The sequence below is a fragment of the Zymoseptoria tritici genome, chromosome 1 (genome assembly GCF_000219625.1).
Source record: "Zymoseptoria tritici IPO323 chromosome 1, whole genome shotgun sequence".
Lineage (NCBI taxonomy): Eukaryota > Fungi > Ascomycota > Dothideomycetes > Mycosphaerellales > Mycosphaerellaceae > Zymoseptoria > Zymoseptoria tritici.
Genome location: NC_018218.1, coordinates 3,111,836 through 3,126,798, shown reverse-complemented (window position 1 = coordinate 3,126,798; position 14,963 = coordinate 3,111,836). Strand labels below are relative to the sequence as shown.

General features: G+C 54.3%; 7 protein-coding genes across 7 annotated transcripts; 4 read left to right on the top strand and 3 right to left on the bottom strand.

Moving 5' to 3' along the window:
- Positions 1-10: 10 nt before the first annotated feature.
- On the bottom strand, positions 11-273 carry MYCGRDRAFT_102513 (uncharacterized protein; the record flags this gene model as incomplete). Its single annotated transcript, XM_003856302.1, has 1 exon — positions 11-273. The coding sequence occupies one exon, from the start codon at positions 179-181 to the stop codon at positions 17-19; it is 165 nt and encodes a 54-aa protein (XP_003856350.1).
- A 476-nt stretch (positions 274-749) lies between these two features.
- MYCGRDRAFT_107279 (uncharacterized protein) lies at positions 750-2,416 on the top strand (the record flags this gene model as incomplete). Its single annotated transcript, XM_003857272.1, has 3 exons — positions 750-899; positions 1,000-1,557; positions 1,715-2,416. The coding sequence occupies 3 exons, from the start codon at positions 750-752 to the stop codon at positions 1,895-1,897; spliced, it is 891 nt and encodes a 296-aa protein (XP_003857320.1).
- A 36-nt stretch (positions 2,417-2,452) lies between these two features.
- Positions 2,453-3,592, top strand: MYCGRDRAFT_102508 (uncharacterized protein; the record flags this gene model as incomplete). Its single annotated transcript, XM_003857273.1, has 4 exons — positions 2,453-2,502; positions 2,693-2,760; positions 2,859-3,552; positions 3,575-3,592. One exon carries the CDS (start codon positions 2,966-2,968, stop codon positions 3,314-3,316), a length of 351 nt encoding a protein of 116 aa, XP_003857321.1.
- A 501-nt stretch (positions 3,593-4,093) lies between these two features.
- Positions 4,094-7,196, bottom strand: MYCGRDRAFT_89487 (uncharacterized protein; the record flags this gene model as incomplete). Its single annotated transcript, XM_003856301.1, has 4 exons — positions 4,094-4,125; positions 6,005-6,548; positions 6,602-6,851; positions 6,907-7,196. The coding sequence occupies 4 exons, from the start codon at positions 7,194-7,196 to the stop codon at positions 4,094-4,096; spliced, it is 1,116 nt and encodes a 371-aa protein (XP_003856349.1).
- Positions 7,197-8,157: 961 nt separating this feature from the next.
- On the top strand, positions 8,158-8,919 carry MYCGRDRAFT_98544 (uncharacterized protein; the record flags this gene model as incomplete). The annotated part of the gene is made up of 3 exons (XM_003857274.1): positions 8,158-8,277; positions 8,344-8,489; positions 8,544-8,919. 3 exons carry the CDS (start codon positions 8,227-8,229, stop codon positions 8,767-8,769), a joined length of 423 nt encoding a protein of 140 aa, XP_003857322.1.
- Positions 8,920-9,187: 268 nt separating this feature from the next.
- MYCGRDRAFT_107276 (uncharacterized protein) lies at positions 9,188-13,443 on the bottom strand (the record flags this gene model as incomplete). Its single annotated transcript, XM_003856300.1, has 1 exon — positions 9,188-13,443. The coding sequence occupies one exon, from the start codon at positions 13,441-13,443 to the stop codon at positions 9,361-9,363; it is 4,083 nt and encodes a 1,360-aa protein (XP_003856348.1).
- Positions 13,444-13,685: 242 nt separating this feature from the next.
- Positions 13,686-14,229, top strand: MYCGRDRAFT_33213 (uncharacterized protein; the record flags this gene model as incomplete). The annotated part of the gene is made up of 3 exons (XM_003857275.1): positions 13,686-13,775; positions 13,860-14,012; positions 14,173-14,229. 3 exons carry the CDS (start codon positions 13,686-13,688, stop codon positions 14,227-14,229), a joined length of 300 nt encoding a protein of 99 aa, XP_003857323.1.
- Between the last annotated feature and the right edge of the window lie 734 nt (positions 14,230-14,963).

Sequence of the window (14,963 nt, the reverse complement as noted above, 5' to 3'; positions counted from 1 at the left end):
TCGGGCTCTCTGCACTTCATGTATCATGGATCCGGAAATACCGGATGAGGCGAAAGACGAGGGATCGAAAAGGCGAGCCGTCGTTAGCCTTGCATTGAGCCCACCATGCTGCGTTGGCACCCGTTCCCGCGGCGTGGGTACAAGCAAAGACCGAACAGCTAGGTACAGTACCTTTACTCATCGTGGTCCTAGTACACCTCTGCCTCTGCCTGATTGGCAGATCTTGCCGGTCCAAGCCTCCAATGACAGGAGGAACAGCGCATGAATTACTGGGCCGCGTTTTCGCAGACTCTTGCCATATCATATCACATTATACCAACGTCCTGCGGCTCACCGCGAGCCGTCTGAACAGCTCCACCTGTCCCGGGCGTGCAACGCGGAGCGAGTGTCTCACATGACCTGATCGCCCAGCCTTGTTCCAACGACATGTGCTTATGGGCGACCCGCGCGGTAAAGTCAGGACCTTTTCCCCTCTCACCCAATGACAAAAAAGCTGTTTCGCTAGACATATTCTGCGACCCTGACTGGTCTCAACCACGGGAGCTCAGTCATCGTTAGCACAAGCTCTACTCTGCCAGCTACTGCAGCCGAGAGCTCAGGCGCTGCTCGTGCCAGTGCTCCTGGTTTCCCAACCTCCTCCGCCCGCCTACCTGCAGCATCAACAATGCAAACGCTAGTCTGCTCCCTGATGCCCTTGAGCATGCTTGTCAGCGTTGTCGTGCCAGCCATAGCTGCAGGAGCCCAAGCACATGCCTGGCCGGCGGGAGCACGGGCACGCTTCCCTCGCCGCACTGTCACTGCCGGCACGCTGCTCGTTGCTCTCTCGCGCGCCCGTCAACAAGTCTCGAACAGGGCTCGCGCTCTCTGAGTGGATCATCCAATTGCAAGATGGAAGACCGGTGAGCTGCTGTCATGTCTCAGCAGACTCTCCGAGCCAATGGTGCACACCATTCACGCTAACCACCATGCAGCGTACATGCAGAGCCTCGCATTGTTCAGACCACTCTATCAGGAAGCTTCCGTGATCGACCATACCCCGTCTGCCACGTCAGAGGAGCCCTTGTCTGGGCGAGGGACTTGAGTAGCGTCGGCAATGTCACGGATTCGATTACGCTTTTCCCACCGATCGCCCAGCCTCTCTACCATTATCGGCAAAGGGATCCGCCCTCTTCTCAGCCTGATCAAGCTCTGCTGAATGTGCCGGACATGCGGAAAGACAGGAAGGGCTTCGCCACTCGATCACATAAGTTACAGCAAGTGGCAAGCAGTGCCGATTGTCAGCAGAGATGGCGACTTGCAGAAGGTCGAGACGAACCACTCCAATCGAGACCGGGACCGTGCCGTCGCGGGCATTATCTCGACCCTGCAGAACGAGAGGACAACGTGACTGGATGCCCACGCTGCCCGAGCACCTCACCCCATCAGGTCTTGCTTCCGAGGAAGCACCGTCATTCCTGCATACCTGGTACATTGGATCGAGGAAAGGGCTCTACCAAGCAGGATGTGTCTCGCTTCGGCTATCACTCAACCCTGCTCTACATGGGGAGCTTCACCCTGGTGCGCTGCAGCTGTCGGGCATCGATTTCATGCTTCTCCGGTCTTGCCGGACGTCGCAGGCACATGTTGATGAGGACTCCTTCATGCCTCAGGCTACTCGGCAGCAGCCACTGTTGACTTCATTCTTAGCTTTTGGATGACTAAACTTCCGTCAAAGTCTCGGTCCGACGAGAGCCAGACGCTGTGGGTTGTGCATGGTTATGTGGGACACTGGACATCCATTGGCAGTAGTGCGATATCGCGGGAACGACCACGTGACCCGACTCAAGTGAATCTTCCCGCACGGAAGCCATATCACATCACCCGCTACGCCATTGCAGTCCTCACCCCGAGTAACTAAAGCGAACTCAGTCACAGCCGTCGACGTACCAAGTGGGGAATGGCTGCATCGATTCAGGATCAAGAGACCTCCCTTTCCCACCCGGGCCGTCCACGCGCACACATCACGAACATCGGATGGACGAGAGCCTGCCACGACCGTCGATGATCCATAAAGCCTAAGTGATGGGTCCATGCATGAGCGTAGGCTACGGCAACGCCGGGCGGACATTGCAGCTCGTTCGCCCCTCCGAGAGCTCACCCAGGTTGTCACGGACGTGATCCGTTGGGCCCCGGGGGCGTGTTGTTGGCTGATGCCAATGCACGCCTTCGTAGCGAAGGCATCAAGCAAGGGTGGACGGATCGAGGACAGGCGAAGGAACCTGTGGACATCGATGATGAGACGACGTGCTCCCTGGCGAGGAAGAGGGGATGGTGCAGCTTCGCTTGCACGCCGCCACGAGTAGGATGGTGGTCATGAAGGGCATAAATAGCGGCCGTCAGGACGGATGGATCGTCTTTCCTTCTTCCTCCTTTCATCATTGCAAGAATCCTTTCCTCCCATCCATTCCCACACATCCATCACAACGTTCTGCCTTGGAGCATCGATCCTCTACCACAACCTTGGTACGTTCGTCACTTGTCTTCCTTCCTCAGCACTCTCTTCCCTCCAAGTCCACTGCACGGTCCCATGTCAATGCCACGGACAGGCTGTTGGTCGTCAGCCATTGGGCATTGAATGACGATGGTGTTCACCGACAAGTCTTGGACATTCGACCAACGTTTCAGTCTAGCTGACTTCCACTGGCCAGAACAGCATCTTCCCAGCCTTGTCACGAAGTGAGGCGATCGGCAAAAGCCAAACCTCTGTGCAAAACCCTGTTGGTAAGTAAACAAACCCCACACGCTGTCGGGGCTAAGGCGTCTTGCATGCCTGCCCAAAACCATCATGCACAGATCTCCCGGCACTGACCATCACACAGTAGCGCCGATTCGATTGATCCCTCCCACGTTCAGCTTCCCAAAGCGGCAACCAACCCAAAACAAACACTTCGTGTTTCAAAACTCAAACGGCACGCATCCGAAGAAAATGTGCTACTACGACAACTTCAAATTCGCCTGCCAGGACTGGAAATGGGGCAACTTCCGCCAGCACTGCCAGAAGGAATACCGCACGGGCGAAACCTGCGGCATGAAAATGATCTACAACACCATGCTGCTGGCGGAAAAGTGTCCCTCGTGCGAGAAGATTGAGAAGAAGCTCCGTCGCCGCGACAAGGCGATGAGCGACTGGAAGCGCTGGAGCCAGCAGGGTGGGAAATTCAAGGCGAGTATGGAAAAGGCGGTGGAGGATGTCAAGACGCTGGAGAGGGAGATTGAGGCGTTGCAGAGGGAGAAGGAGAGGAGGTATGCGGCCGTGGGGAACGCGAGGAGGAACTGACTGAGGGGTGAGGTTCAAGGGGCGTGTTTCAGGTTGGTGACGATGAGTGGTGAGAGATTGTCGATGGTGATGGTGAAATGCGATCACAACGATCGATTCGAGGAGAGATGATCACGAGAATCGCATGAATGGAGGGCATGGGCATGGTGTTGGAATCAGAATGCACTCATTTCTTTCGGGGTTGTTGTCGGTCTTGGCGTTTAGGTTGAACATGGAGCCTGCACGATTTCCTTCTAGAGTCTAGCTAGATACGACGTAACGATTTGATGATGGCCTAACGATGTGCAACATGAAACTTCGATGACCTGACTGTTTCATACCGGCGGCTTTACGCAGAGGTGCTGTTGAAGTGCCATCGAAGCGAACGAACAGCCGCGCGGTTGTGTGCATGTGAAAAGCTGACGAACGGCGCTAAATTGTTGGGAGCTTCACACTCTCCGACATGAAACACTCTTACGACAGACGTACAGATTCGATAGACGATACTCATCAAGGTTAATGAACGAGCACGAGTGATGTCAAATTGTGATTTCACCGAAGACGTGCGATGACAAGCCTTGAGCAAGAAAGGGGTCGACACAAAACAAGCTGGTTGGGAATCGTTGCATTTCATGCTATCTCTCTACCTATTCGCGATCATTGCTCCCTTGCTCTCATTCATGTAAACAATTGCTCTCTTTCCGAAACGCCTGCTAAAGAAGAACCCAAACATTGCAAACTCATGGCCTCGTGAACATTCCAAACCATCAATCGTTCAGCTCTTCCAAGTCATTCATCTCATCCATTCATCTCAAACAAATCTCGACGGTCTGGGAGGACCGAAAGTCAACGGGTCGTTACCTCCATAACCTCCCTGCGCCGCGCAGTTCTGATAGCAACCGTACTCGGTGACAGTGGTGAACATTGTGGTCGTGCCCATGTAGTTGGTCACACAGCTGGTCGGACCTCCAAAAGTCGGAGAGGTGCTGCCCGAGCGAGAGTTGATGCTGTTGGTGAATGGTGGGAAGGCAGAAGACGGAAGAGAGCCCGTGCCGGTTGGGAGGATGACGGTCGGCGCAGTACCGGTCGGGAAGGGAGGAGAACTGGTTGGGAAGAAACCAGTTCCGCTCGGAGCGGTGCCGGTTGGGACGGTGCCGGTTGAGAGGCGAGAGGTCGTAGCGAGGGTACCGGAGCGAGAAGCCTGGCTGTTAGAGAAGAAGCCGCCGGAAGCTGAGGTGACTTCTGGGTTGAATGTGACGCCGGTTCCTGACGGGAATGGGAAGGAGTAGCGGGTCAAACCAGTGCCGACAGGGATGGTTTGGATGCGAGTCGTGACGGCTGGGACGCTGACAGAGCTAGTCAAGATGGTCGAGTTGAACGATGGACCAGTGCTGGCCGGGACGGTGGAGTTTGAGAAGGGAGTGGTGCTTGCCGGAATGGTGGAGTTTGAAAATGGCGTGGTGCTGACGGGAATGGTCTGAGTCCTGGTAGTGACAGCTGGGGCGGTGCCGGAGCTGACGGGGGCGGTGGAGTTGGATGGTGGGCCAGTCGGAGTGGAGGCACTTTGCGTGGTGCTAGATCTGGTAGTGGTAGGGCGGGTGGTTGATTGCGTGCCTGAGCGACGGCCGCTGGAGTTGCTGAATGTACCAGTGGAGGTGGTAGGGGTTGGTGTTGGGCTGCTGGTCACGACTCCAGAGCTGACAAAACCGGTGCTGAATGCGGACGCTCCAGAAGTGCCGTTAGAAGCGACAACGCTAGGAGAACTTCCCGAGGATGGAACGAGGCCAGAATTGGCACCGCCAGTGCTGAATGCGGTACCGCCTGAGGTGACGTTGGAAGCAAAAGGTGTAGGGACGAGGACAGGTCCAGACGATACTATACTGCTTCCAGTGACGACGCCGGAGGCGGCAAAATCGGTGCTGAAAGCTGTGCTACCGCTGCTCACGCTCGCAGATGGCAGCGCGGGTGCCGACGTGGAGACTGCTCCAGAAGCCCCGCCTCCAGTAGAACCGGCAAGTCCACCGCTGCTGGAGATGACGGTCACCGTCGAGAAGATCGAGGTCGAGGCGCTTCCAGTGATGATTCCAGCGCTGTTGGACGTGATGTTGCCGCTTGAACCTCCACCTGAGCTGCCGCCACTTCCGCCACCGCCCGTCTCGACGCTGTAATAGCTAGTGACCGCAGTAGAGGCGATTTCGGTGCCGTTGTCGGCGGTGGTAACTGTGCTTGTGACCTCAGTAACGTTGTAGCCGCCTTCATAGTACGACGTGTAGTTCGTCGTGGTGATGGTAATGGTTTCGCCGTTCGCTCCTGATTGGACACTATTGCCGGTGTCGTTGGAGCTGCTGACCACATACCCGGTCTCTGAAGCCGCGTAGACGGTTGTCGCAGCCTCCCAGGCCACAGAGTAGGCTGAATAGTATGTCTCATACCACACTCCGTCAGAAGTGTAGCGTGTTGAGAAGTATGTTCCGTCGGAAACGGTTTCACCCTGGGAGATGGAGGTGGAGAAGATAGTGTTGCCATCGGCATCGACGAGGTAGTTGCCAGGGATGGTAGGGCGAGGTGTTATCAACGGAATCGAAGTAGAGCTGTTGCCCATGATCACGGACATGGAAGAGCTCATCTCGCTCGGCTCCATGACTGGCGTCGACGCAACAAACGGAATGGTCTCGGTGTTGGTGCCCTCAGGATCGTCTGGCGAAACACCGACTGCGATCCTCTGAAGAATGGCACTGTCGACATTGCCCGCAGCAACGGTGTTGTTCGCGGTTGCCTTCAGGAAGCAATTCTGGCTCTCGTTGGTGTCGTAGTAGGAGAAGCCCTTGCAAACCGGGAAGTCGAATTGTCTGTCGGCAACAGAGCAAGCGGCAGCACATTCCGAGAAGCTGTTGTATGAGAGCACATTGTAGAAGTTGTCATCGGTGATATCTGTATCGCACAGAATGAGGTAGTCGAAACGTTCGTTGCCGATCAATTGGCTGACGGTCGAGTTGTTGTCTTCGGGACAGCTGAAAACAGGTGCGACCGGAGTGGAACCCGGAGAGGATGGGCCTGTTGGTTCTGCCACGGCCTCACTGCTCGAGGGTGGAAGGTTGGACTCTTCGGCAGCAGAAGTTGGAGCTGGGACATCCGGATCGGCAGCGGCAGAGCTTTGAACTGGCACGACTGTGACGGTGGTGGCCTCGTCGCTTTCAGTAACTGTAACGGTCGTTGCACCATTGGCATTGGCGAATCCCGACTTTGTGATGACCTGGAAAAGGTTGGTTAGTTGATGCATGGAACGTGCATGAATGGTATACTAACACTCGCACTGCCGGTGAGCGTTGTTGTTACAGTTGACCCAGCGTACGTTTGACAGGCACAAGCGCTAGAAAAGGACGCTGATTGCGCATTTTCGTCGGCTGCAGCAGCTCCCGCTATCTGGAATCTTGAGAACACGTCATTGATCATGGCGCCATTCGTGTCACGCTTGCTCTTGGTGTTTGGGCTGGAAGTGACAGTGACGGTCGTTGGGGAGCCATAGGTCCGAGTTTCGGTGAATGTCGTGGTGGTGCTATTTCAGACTTAGCAGGCAGGACCTTGTGAATATCTCTTTGTGACTCTCGTACCTGATGGGTGTGAATGTCTCCGTCACAGTCGTGTTGGGATAGGTCATGAACTCCATGCAGAAGTCCCGCCCAAAAGTGCTATTGTATGCAAAGTCATAGTATTCGTCTCGGATGCAGGCCTCTGGAGGGGCCTGTTTGCGAAAGAGGCGACCAAACCAGCCGAGCACGGGGCTCTTGGGGTTGGTCGATGTATCACGGTTCTCCAAATCGGTGTATGGACCCGCGGTCGAGCGAGCAGACGAAGGTGAAACAATGGCAAGGCCAACGGCCAATGCTGTGAACGAACGCATGTTGAAAAGCTTTGCCGCTGATGAAATACAGACGGAGGCTTCAACTCAGACTGTATGTCTGGAAGGAGTGTAACGGAGAAGTGTTGGAAGTGCTTGATGATTCTGCAGAAGTAGGAGAATATGAGAGAGCAGAGGGTCCTTATATCGAGGTTGAACTCCCACAAAAGATGGTATGCACACTTACCTCGCAGAGGCTGGTCGACGTGGACAACCTCCTGCATGACTAGGTGGAGAAGGACGTGCTGGAATGAAGAGACGTGCAACCTCACGTCGACCAGACCACCCTCAATCGCGAAGGATTGTCTCTTGCCCTGCTCCACAGTGGTGGGTGAATGATAGCCATTCCCAAAAGAGTCGGATGGCATGTAATGAGTTTGGAATCCCTTGCCGGACCAGAAAGTCGATGATATAATGGAGTCTATATTGGGAGCCTCCAGCCTGGAAGTGTCATTCTTGACGTCGAGACGTAAGAATTTGGCGTCGAGGAATGCGTGTCAACGCGTTGTCTGGCATGGCTCAACGGTTGAGATCTCTCAGTCGAAGCCAGTGGATAGAAGATCGAGACGCAGTGACTTCGTGCTGCCCTTGTCATTGACTCTTTCTCCTGGATGCTTGAGTCTTCTCCTGAACGGGCCATGTCCTGCGGCTCAAGCTACGTCCCTGGTAGTCGGGTCTCGCAAACAACTCGTTCCTGAGTACCAATCATGGGGTCGTGCGGTGTGACGAACGGCTGGAGTGTGGACTATGGACATGTCAAGAGAGGGAGTGATGGTCCGATTTGAGTTACATCCATGGATACAGGTATAGCGGTTCAAAATGGTCACGTGCACGCCCGTACTCCTCCGACGGGATCTTCAGCCCTACAATGATCTGCAGCTGCAGGCGAGCTCTAATCCGGTTCTGTATCACACACGAACCACTCCTACGAGACTCTGCACCAGCACAACCACTCCTGACTTGCTCCGTCCTGATCATCTGCTGAGGAGAGGGAAAGAGGAGAATCAATGTCTGGGCCAGTCTCACATTCCTGATGGGAGCCGTCTGCAGCTCATGCCTCGGGCAGCGTCATCCCTCGCAGGATGTAAGTTCTCTTCTGGTATATGCACTCTCAACGGACACACCACTGACTTAGATCTCCTCCTGACAGGGCGATCTCGATCGTATCCTTGACTCCAGACAGACGTCGTACGGAGCTATCGACAGTAACGATAGGCACGGCCATGCACAACCAGACGAGGAGGAGTTGCAAAGGGAGCGAGAGGCTCTGGAATACATCACCACAGACGCCACAGAGTAAGGGCTCGGGTTCCAAAGTCCGAAACCTGCATTGTCTGACTTGACTTGTAGGCACATGATCGATGTACTGCACCCGACCGACGCCGCCATGGAGCACAGCATCGACAACGGCAACGATAGACATATCAGAGACGATCACAGCGAGAGCGAATCAGGACAGGACGCCGAAGAAGAGGCGTGGTTGGAGAGCATCAAATCCGCCAGCAATGCTCAGGTGAAAATGCCGCAGAACGGAACATTCGTAATGAATGTGGGTCAACTCAGGGATGGAGCTTGAAAGGAAGACCTGCTACGGTCAGGATATGTACTAGATGGGAATGATCAATCCCGAGAGGTGAAGGTCACGATGAGAGTGTTGGAATCGATGTGGCAGTCTGCAACAGCCCGGCGCTGGAAGAATGCAGGTGGTATGCAAGACGGACAACTGTCTTGTTCTGCAGGGACTATAAAAAGGAGGCACGGCTTTGCCAGATGGCCATGCTGGCTGAGCTCGATTGATCCAGGCTCAGGAGGACGAACGGTGCCGAACATATATTGCACATGGGACGGCATAGGAGTTTCGGGGATGGCCAAACATTCGACGCCGAGGCCACAAGAGAGGACTCTCGGGAAAGATCAAGTTGTACAGCTCCAAGCCGATCAGGTCGGAATGCCTGTCCATACAGGGAGCAGAATTGGAGCATTTTCGTGTGCGTTTTTGTCAATCTTCTCCAGCAGTTGTGGCCGGTCTGGGATTAGGACTGATGAGTTTGAGTATCTTTCCGTCAATGGAGCTTCTCATCTTTCAGTCAGAAAACTAAGTGCCTAGCTTGACTGTGAAGTAGAGATGAACCAGTCTTGCTCATTGGCGTGCAACATCTCACAACAATCACAGACCCTCCCACTTCCCGAACCTTTTCCAATCGTCGTACACCGACCTCAGAACCGCCCTCTCGCTATTATTTACCGCCGCACTTAGACTCTTGATCGCATCCGAACTATAAACCTCCATAGCCTCAATGACCGCCCACAGTCCTGGTAGCAGCGCTTCTCTCGCGCCTTCGCCCAAGCTTCCCGTCAGGACCTGCGCGCAATAGTGGTGTAGCAAGTACTGCGTGAATTGCCCTGCATGGGCTTGCGCCTTCCTCGATTCGTCGACTAGGTCGGAGGCTTTGCCGCGGTGGTGGCGGAGGGGTGGCGGGTTGCTGAAGGACTCGAGCAGGCGGGCGAGAGCACGCGCTTGTCGGATGGAGAGTTCGACTGGAGTCGGAGATGACAGTGTGGTGGCTCGGAAGAGATGAGTGAGAAGGGATTGCAGGAGGGAAATGACGAGGTGGAAACGGCCTCGGAGACGGGAGCGGTGGTGTAAGAACAGGGCGTTGAGGACTTGGGTCATGTCGAGGTAAAGGGCGCCAGCAAATTGGCATGTCGTGAGGAGCGATTGCAAGGTGTGAAGCGTCTGCTCGATGCCGTATTGGTTGACCATGAATGGCTTTTCTTTGAAGATGATGGCCAAATTCTGGAGCGCTGCACGTCGCACAAGCAGTTCGTCGCCGGGTTTAATGTCGGCCAGAAAGAAGCCTTTATCCTGGCTCGCTGCCTGCAGATTGCGGTGAAGCAACGTCGTAGGAAGTCTGCTCGAGTTGTCGAAATCTTCTTTAGTCAGGCCTCTGATGGCAGCGCGAGCCAGTAAGAGGAAGCCAAATGATTTTAGGCAAGGAGGCATGGTCAAGACATCGAATGCGACTTGGAGTTTCAAATCCACATCAAACTTCGCGAAGCTTTGCTCATACGTCGCAAGTACATCTGCTTGCTCCTTTGCACTGGGCTGCTCACTTTCAATGATGCCGATCGCAGTTGCCGAGAGGAGTTCTTTGTTCAGCATGTATTTGGCCTCGAGACGGAAGACAGTCACCGCCAATCGACTCCGGTGTATGCTTTCCATGGACAGTGGCCGGACGTGGTTCAGAGCTATGCTGACTCGCTTAGCATGCTCCGGCGGCTCCATACCGGCAGCGATTAGGAAGGTATCGGGCAATTCGAGCAGAGCCGCCAGCACCGAAGCGCAATTGCTAATGTCAAGGTCGGAGAGATCAGCCAAGTCGTTGCGCGCACTGCTGCTAAAAGCTTCCACATCTGCCGCAAGCATATCAACATAGGCCCGCGCGATCTTTGCCTCACGATGGACCAATGTTTCCTTGGTAGCTTCGCGGGCGCCGTTTTCAATCATCGCAATTGCGACCTTCACCAAGGCCAATCCAGCTCTTCCAGCGGAGAGCTTGCCAGCCTTCTTCTCAGTCTTCACTCGGTCCTTGATGCGTTTCGACATCTGCAAGAGCAGCTCACGACTCTTCTCGCGGTCCTGTGTTCCCAGCCAAGAACGTAGAGCTCTTTTGCTGATCTCCTCAAGCAGACGGATACTGTCGAGCAAGTCCAGTCGTGACTCGTCCTGTGCGTCCGGGGTGATGCCGTGTTCAAGCATACCAACAATGTCCCAAAGAGCAGTTGCATCCGTCAGCAGTCGCGAATCTTGACATGGCAAAGAGGCAAGTTTGAGCACAAGAGCCAGGCGATCCCGTAGTTGCAAAATTCCCGCCTGGTCTTGTTTCGGCGGCGGAAGTCCTAGAACGGTATCCAGGATGTTCGTGCGCTGAGTCTGGTCCAACGAGGCTGCGTCGATGTTCGCCATCGTGGAAGTGAAGACTGCCTCATATCTTGCTGAAGTTGACTTTGAAGCTGTCTTCAGTTCTTGAATTGCGACTGTAGCGAATTCTTCGAGAATAGCAGTTTTGTTGAGTCCTTGAAATGAGTGCAAGACAGCCTGCAGTTGAGTCGCAGAGTCATTGTCGATAGAGGCCCGTACAGCGGCAGCTTGGAACAAAGCTTCCATAACGCCTTTTCGCAGGTCGCTTTGCACTGTTGCAAGGAGGCTAGGGAATCGGACCAAGGCATCCGCTGCGCTTGCCTTCTGCTCGGCAACACGCTCGATGGCCTTGGTGCAGAGACCTGCACATCCAGCTTCGCCGCCATACTGCCCAAAGCATTGACACAATGTAGCGACATATGTCTGAGCGCTGTGTCTCAACCTGGCCTGGTCGCCGAGCGTCAATTCAGAATCTTCCATGTCAAACTGAGAGAGTGCTGATTTGAAAGCCTTGTTCGATAGAAGAGAAGCTCCCATGCTAGTAACGCTCTGTCGATCAGCTTGTTTGGAGGCCCAGTGAGGATACCACAGTTCGAAGACTCGCGTCAGAGATCGCCAGTAGTGACAGTCGCTTGCAATCGTCGTCTTGAAGCCCTTCAATTCCGCAATACCGAGAACGGTGCCCAATAGAATGTCCAGTCGCAGCTGAATGCTCGAAATCAAAGCATCAGACCGAATGCCCCTGAGTAATGAACCCAAGACACACAGTGCAGCACGAAGCTGAGTAGACTTTTCCGACTCCTTGAGATTCGCTTGGGAGTCCGTGGTCTGCTGGATAATTGTTGAATAGCGGTCGAGCAGCTCAAGAATCGTGTCACCCGAAAGTGAGTTTTCAAGCGTTTCTGCGAGCGCGTCGCCAACGCTGTCCCATACAGACCAGCCGCGTATGCTCTGCATTGCTTGCAGCTGCTTGAACCAACAATCCGTGAAGACACTCAGGGTACGGCTCTGCGCATGAGCTCTCATAGTAGGTAGAATAACTCCATCTCTCCATCTGGACTCCATGAAACTGCGATATGTCCCGTCTTCTGAACCGTCGAAGGCTGCTTCCTTTGTGATTTCGTCGAATACTTCGTTGGTAGATTTTGGATTCAAAAGTACATTGGCATCCAGCTCAACCACACCTTCGACCAGCTTCCAATTAACTGCGGTCTTGGAGGAAGTCGCACTGGCGATGTTGTCTCTGACTATGCGCGCAAGAGTCTCAGCAGATAACGTCGCTTTGTTGACCCGGACGGCTCGAAGAAGTTCAGTGAGCGCTAAGCTCTGCTCCTCTTCGGTCCGTCCATGGAAAGCATCTCGAACCGCGCTAAGGACTGATTCAATCCAAGGCCGTTCCTTTGTGCGATGTCGTGGAGTGGGTGTGGAGGAGGATCGCAGTGCAATATCGAGCACCTTTGGTACGGAACTAAGCAGGTCTTGGTTTGCTTCATCTTGCAATGAGTTTTTCAGTGACGCTAACGCCTCTCCGATCGTGGCCTGATTCAATCCATGTTGAAGACGGCGGGCCTGCGGATCGGTCTTTCTGAAGAATGCTGATCTTGCCGGCAGGATTGTGTGCTTGGCCACCAAGGATTCCAGAGCACGTTCACACGATCGAGCAGATCCTGGTAGAGATTCGCCACGCCTGCGCTTCGATCCAGTCTCGTCTCCACCCTCGAGGACTTCAAGTAAGGGGAGAACAGAAACCAGACAATGAGTATTGAAGTTCATATCGTCAGAGTCTTGACGTTTGCGAAGCTCCCAGATCTGCAAGGCCGGATCCAGCAGTGATCTGGCAATCAGATGTTGTGTCTCTCTGATTCCATGACTGTGAGTATGGACATGTCGGAGCCAATTTCCACACAGCAAGGCCGCAGCAGAACTTTCCATACTAAGTAGAGCCTTGATAGCTGCACCATCTGGACCTCGTCCAAGCTCCAACAGCAGGTTGAGTAGTTCCGTGACCGAATACAGCAACGCCTGGGAAAGCTCCTGCGCAGAAAACGTATCCTGCAAAACTCCTGGCAATTGGTAGAGGAAAAGTGCGATTTTCTGCGGCGATGTGAGCCGTATAGTTGATGCCAGAACATCCCATGCTTTGGTTTCTCTGCAAGTTTCGGTTGATGACTTGAATTTCCCCATCAACCATCTCAAAATCATTTCGGCGCGAGCATTGTGGCTGCATATCGACTTGGCCTCTGCGAATTGTGATTCCAGGTTCGGTAGGGAGTCCAGGGCCTTCAACCGGTCCAATGAAGGTCGGTCGTCCATGCCTGAGCCTACCATGATGCGCGACCGTCGAGCAGTCCCGTTCGAATCCTTCAAAGATGAAGTCCAATCGAATCTCAAAAGTTGTCTCTTGGACTTTTTTGATGGACGCTCGGACGCTGCGGCCGCTCCCGCTCCCGCGCCAGGAAGCTGCTCAACCGGCAGACACATTGTGATCTCCGACGGTTGTTAATCACTGATCAGACACCAAACCTTCCACAAACGACATCCTACGACAAGAAGTGTCCAATCTCTTCACAATGGCCGACTCATCTTCCTCCAATGCTGCGACCGTCCCTCCACCAACCCGCCCAAGCCGACCTCTCAGCGAAGCGCTATTGAACGAGAAGGTGAGGAAACAATATCGAGCCTGTGGCCCTGTCCCCGGCGCATAACGAAGATGAACACTTTGCTGATACATGCAATGTGCACAGTGGGACCACTGCCTCAGCACACTTCTCATCCGCAGCACCCTCGGCGCGTCATTCGGAGTGATCTTCTCGGTCCTCGTCTTCAAGCGGAGAGCTTTCCCAGTGTGGGCCGGTCTTGGATTTGGTGCTGGAAGAGCTTGGGAGGAGTGTGACAGCGTACGTTGATACCTTTCTCTCTTTGGGGCGTTCGTGCCTTCGAGATGCATACACGAACGACATGGAGGCATTGGCGAAGTCGAGGGACATTATCCTGGCACATGGCGATGATATTGCGGGCTGTCAGGAGTACGATAACAAGGCTGACATGCATTCACAGAGCTTCAAGCGCGCCACAGCTCCATCACGCGACGGACTTCGCGTTCTCCGATCATGAGCTACGGAAGGGAATGGAATGGCTGGACATCACCGCATCTCGACCGACTGGCAGGAGGCAAGCAGAACCTCAAGCGTGAACGATGTGTACTCTAGAGGAAGAAGTGCGGGTTGAGGACAGACACCTTTCGACACTTGACACTGTATACATGATTTGGGAAGACGGACAAGGCTGCGAATGGTCATCAAAACGTACTACGGTGATATGCTGAGAAGAGAATTGGCCGTTGCCTTGACGAAACAGTAGGCTGCTGATCATTATCGGCCGAGAGACTCAGTCCTGCCGCATAACCGCGGAGGTCACCCTCTGTCCTGGATCCACAGCGCGCCTGCGACAGAAGCCAAGTCGTACGTGCATGCGTTGTCGGCATGTCAATCCGAATCGTCCATGTGCGAGCCGGCGATCGATGGATGTCGGAGCTGTGAAAGCACAACGCTAAGAGCACCAGCGGAATTGCCTGAATTCGGGCCAGAAAGACGCGAAGTCAGGTAAGGTGAGGGCAGAGCAGATGTGGTCTGGATTCGATGACTTCCATGTTGTTCTGCACTCTCTTAGCACGAGAGACTGACGGAGTGTGATCACGAAACCGAGGACTTACAGGCTCGACCTGTAACTAAGCCCTCATGCGTGTCTATAAGCATAAGGTACGTTCACGCCCTTTTGGCCATCCTGCTATGTTACATGTACGCTTAACTTTACGCCTATTTGACCGTCTTGCTAAGTCATCCGTACGA